The following is a 4,187-nucleotide window of genomic DNA, read 5'->3' on the forward strand; positions in this document are numbered from 1 at the left end:
TTGGGCCATTTACCTTGTTTAATTTATCTATAATGGCAACAATAAAAATGCTTCTTCACGTGATTCACTTCAAATAAGAGCCTGTGGCAATTTTTTTTCAACTTTTGAACCTCTTAACAATTAATTGTAAAATAATATTTAGTTAAAACATGTCTACTTCCAATTAAAAATTTATATTACATCGTAAGCGTTTTCACTAAGCTTTCCATTATTACAAAGTACAAGTGAGATGTCACATTGTTGGGGCTATAAATTCAAATGGAATTTTTGCAAATAGATATACAGTATGTATTTTAATGGTACTCATATCAACTGACTTCCGGACCCCAAAATTTTATCTCTTCAAACTAAAAGTCCAATCCCATTGGAAAATAATATGGCTATGACATACTTGTTATTCAATAGGTAATTGCGGGCAAAGCTACGAGTAAATGCTAGTTAATATAAATATGTATTTACATATTTTTGAAATAGATATTTCAAAAATATGTAAAAATATAATTTTTGGAATAAATATATACCTATTTTAGATGTTATTATTAGAATATAAATAAGTTCAACTAAGGCGTAATGTATGCAAACTTACCTGAACCCTTTTTTCCTTTTATATCTTGACCAACATACATTTCTCTAACTTTCGGAGCCTTATAACAATCTTCACGAAAGAGCCCCTTTCGATACTTTTCTGTAAATAAAACCATCATATTAAAAAATGATTATAGCTGTTTAAATCAGTGATTAAATTAGATTAAGCATACATCAGTATTTTATAGTAACAGAATAACCGTGATTTGCTATTGCTATTTGCTTATTTTAATTATTTTATTGTCTACCCGCTACTGCTGTGTATTAAATACTATAATAAATAATCGTTCATTAACTTTTGTAAGTAAAAGTCCCTAAAATTTCCCTGTACATCACATATTTTGCTACTCTGATATTGCAGAATCACAAGACTGTCAGGAGACATATGGAGGAGAATGTCAGGAGAGCCCCTTTATTATTATAAATATTGATTGTTCTTTTCTTTTTGAGGTAAGGTTATAAGTTTGTTTGTTAATTTAGTATGGTTTAAATATTTCAATAGATTCAATTACTTTAAATTATCTTTTGTATTTCAAACACCATGGACAAACGTTTTTGGGTAAAAACATAAAATATGTACAATATTTAAATTCTAACTAATGTCATATTTCATTACATTAAGAACAATCATATCAAAGTTACTAATTAGATAAATTTCTTTCTAATTTCACACGTGCTTTGTGAAGCACATTAAATGTATAAATGCATTAAATACAATTATTGAATAAAGACTTTTTGAACTTGAAAAGTCATACTAATGGTCATACATCTGTCGTTAGTACCGTTTTAGCACTTTACGAGAAAAAAACATTTAAAATCATATTACTTAAACTTTTCACCTTTTCGTCTTTTATATTAAGCCCTAACTATTACCATTTGCTCATTATTTAATTCATCATAATTATTTCTTGTATTTTTTATTAGCACGTTGTATTTGTATTTATCGAGGATTGCAATGAACATATAGACAGTTAATAAATATATAAGGTTATCAAAACTTCCACCATTAAAGTTGTATAATATTTTGTGATATAATTATTATATATAATATAATAGTATTCTGCACATTTTGTTGGTGCCACCCCACTTTAAGGAGTATCCCCCAATATTTTTCATGTTTTTAGAAACTTTTTCAATTGAAATGTCACAAGCTAAATCCTATATGTTATCCATAGAACAAAAATGCCTTATATTGTTTTGTATGTTTAAAAAAATAATTGTGAGAGTTTATTATTGCTTAGCGGATCTAAATTATAATTTCACCTAGTAATAAACTGTCGTGATTGTAGTAAAAGATTTTTCTTATTTCCGGAGGTAAATATTGTATTCACTTATTTTGCAACTGCTATGTTGCAGTTTTAGACAGTACAACAATAATAATTGCTATTTGTTGTTAGTCGAGCCTTTATATTCCTGTATGAGAAATAACATTAGTAACAATAAACCTTAAAACTCACAACTAATATAAATACCGAGGTATATAGTTTTATACAAAGATAGAGACATGTATGTAAACTACAAAGAACAGACTTAAATTTTAAGGGTGTTCCACATGTGTATAATATGTAAAATTAACCATTATGTTATGGATGCCTATAAATCAGCTTGGACTTATAACCATCCATTGTAATAGATATTTGGTAATTTTGTTGTATTACAATCACTAGTACACTTCAACAACATATTTTTAAGTTTTTTTTTTATTTTATACTAGGAAAGCAAATTTGTAATATTAAATTAGTAAAGATAGGAAATGAATATTTCTGTCATACAAATTTAGTTATTAAACAAATATAAATGGGGATGATAAGTTCTTAAGCCATGTTTTGTATTAATATCTTTAGTTTAAGTTCAGCAATATAGTGTCTCAGCAATATCTTTGTCTGGAAAATATTTTGAGTTTTTAATACTTTTCTAGGGTCTTAATGGCGTTCATATATTTATACGTTATATAGAAATCTAAACTAAAATTTATAAATTTCTGTTTTCTATCTTATTATTTGTAAAACTAAAATTAGTTTTAGTAAATATGATTAGTAAAAACATAGGAAATGAATAATTCTGTTTTAAAAATGTTTAATAGTTAATAAATATTAATCTGCGATAATTCTTTACACTGTTTAGTTTCAATAAAATTCACATTGTAATAATAAAAATAAATATTTTAAATTTTTAAGGCTTTTCAAACAAAATTTAATATTAATAGCTTTATTTTTTTTACTAAGCAGTAGAGTAATATAGGGCCTTAGCAAAATATTTATGGCTGTAAGTATTTTGAGTTATTAATATTTGTCTGAGGCCTTAGTTTATAGGAGCATATTTATATATTTATATTTATACACAACTCTAGACTAAAAATGTATAACTTTACGTTAAAACTAAATAAATTTCGTAAAAAACGTTTTGCTGACTAATTCTTTCCGGTGATAACAGAACTAACTCTAAGGTACTCCAAATCAATGGTTTAAACTTACTCAAATCAGGAGTATGAGGCTGATCCCTGAAGCCGCTTGGATCGTAGTCAGGATCGCTGTCTGTATCGTCTATAGCTGATGACATTTCATCTTCACTTTCTTCTTGTTCAAGAAGCTGGCGAACAGTTAGCTTCATTCAGTGGAGACCTCGATGGATTTTTCTTATTTACTTTGATAATTCTAACCAATTTTATAACCGTAAAATCGACGGAAAAAGCACTTATAGCAGGTTTAACGCACTCCCAACATTTTTAAAACTTAGATCAAACACATTTACATCTTGGATCACTAATAACTGCTATTAAATGCTGTCTCATAACAAAACATAGAAAGTTAGTCGGATGTTCCAACCACTACCCCACTATCTATTACCATAACGAATAACGCGTAATGATGGACCCCAACGACCAACACCCCACGACCATACCACTGACTGAAGGAAACTAGGCATACAGCAGCCACCTAGCGCGAACCTTGGAGCGGATAGTATCGTGTCTGCATCACAGTCCCCCACCCCCCCCTCCTCGTCGCTCGCGACGTGACCACGTGTACTATCAGTAACCAAGAATACACGGCGACACCGTTGATTAGTATGACTGTCTGTATTATCACCGAGACTCGCTAGCATATCTATCTCTGTAATAATTATGGCCTGTTAAGTTTTCATAAAAAGTTAAGTATTGTTTTTTTAAATATTGGGAGAGTAAAAAGGAAACTGTTTTGCTATAAAACATATTAAATTTAAAAATTAGCCTATATTATAATTTGAAATATAGTAATATTTTTGTACAAATAAAGAAATGCAGGAAATTGTGGAAATACAAAGGTGGAATCTAGATTAAACTGCAGATAGGGAGTTATTCCTTCTTTTCAGCTTATCATTCAAAAAGAAAATAAACATTATTTTCCTCACGGGGACTAGGGTAGTGAGATATCGCATATCCTCATTTATTTGTTTTTTCAAAAAACCATTTATGGGCGATTGCATAGCTACGGTGTTAGATTTGTACAACCTTATGTGCTTTTATACAATCATAAAAAGGTAGATTAAATTGATTTTAAAGTGTATCAAAATACTTCCTAATATATATTTAAGATATTTAATTTTATACATAATTTACTGTATTA

The 4,187-nt window shown here is 28.6% G+C and overlaps 1 protein-coding gene across 1 annotated transcript; it reads right to left on the bottom strand.

Moving 5' to 3' along the window:
• Window positions 1–545: 545 nt before the first annotated feature.
• On the bottom strand, window positions 546–3,687 carry LOC124354592. Its single transcript, XM_046805172.1, has 3 exons — window positions 3,487–3,687; window positions 3,060–3,174; window positions 546–685 (listed from the first exon to the last, which is right to left on the bottom strand). The coding sequence occupies exons 1-3, from the start codon at window positions 3,685–3,687 to the stop codon at window positions 561–563; spliced, it is 441 nt and encodes a 146-aa protein (XP_046661128.1). The 3' UTR covers window positions 546–560.
• Between the last annotated feature and the right edge of the window lie 500 nt (window positions 3,688–4,187).

This window comes from Homalodisca vitripennis, chromosome 1 (genome assembly GCF_021130785.1).
Source record: "Homalodisca vitripennis isolate AUS2020 chromosome 1, UT_GWSS_2.1, whole genome shotgun sequence".
In the NCBI taxonomy this organism is placed as follows: domain Eukaryota; kingdom Metazoa; phylum Arthropoda; class Insecta; order Hemiptera; family Cicadellidae; genus Homalodisca; species Homalodisca vitripennis.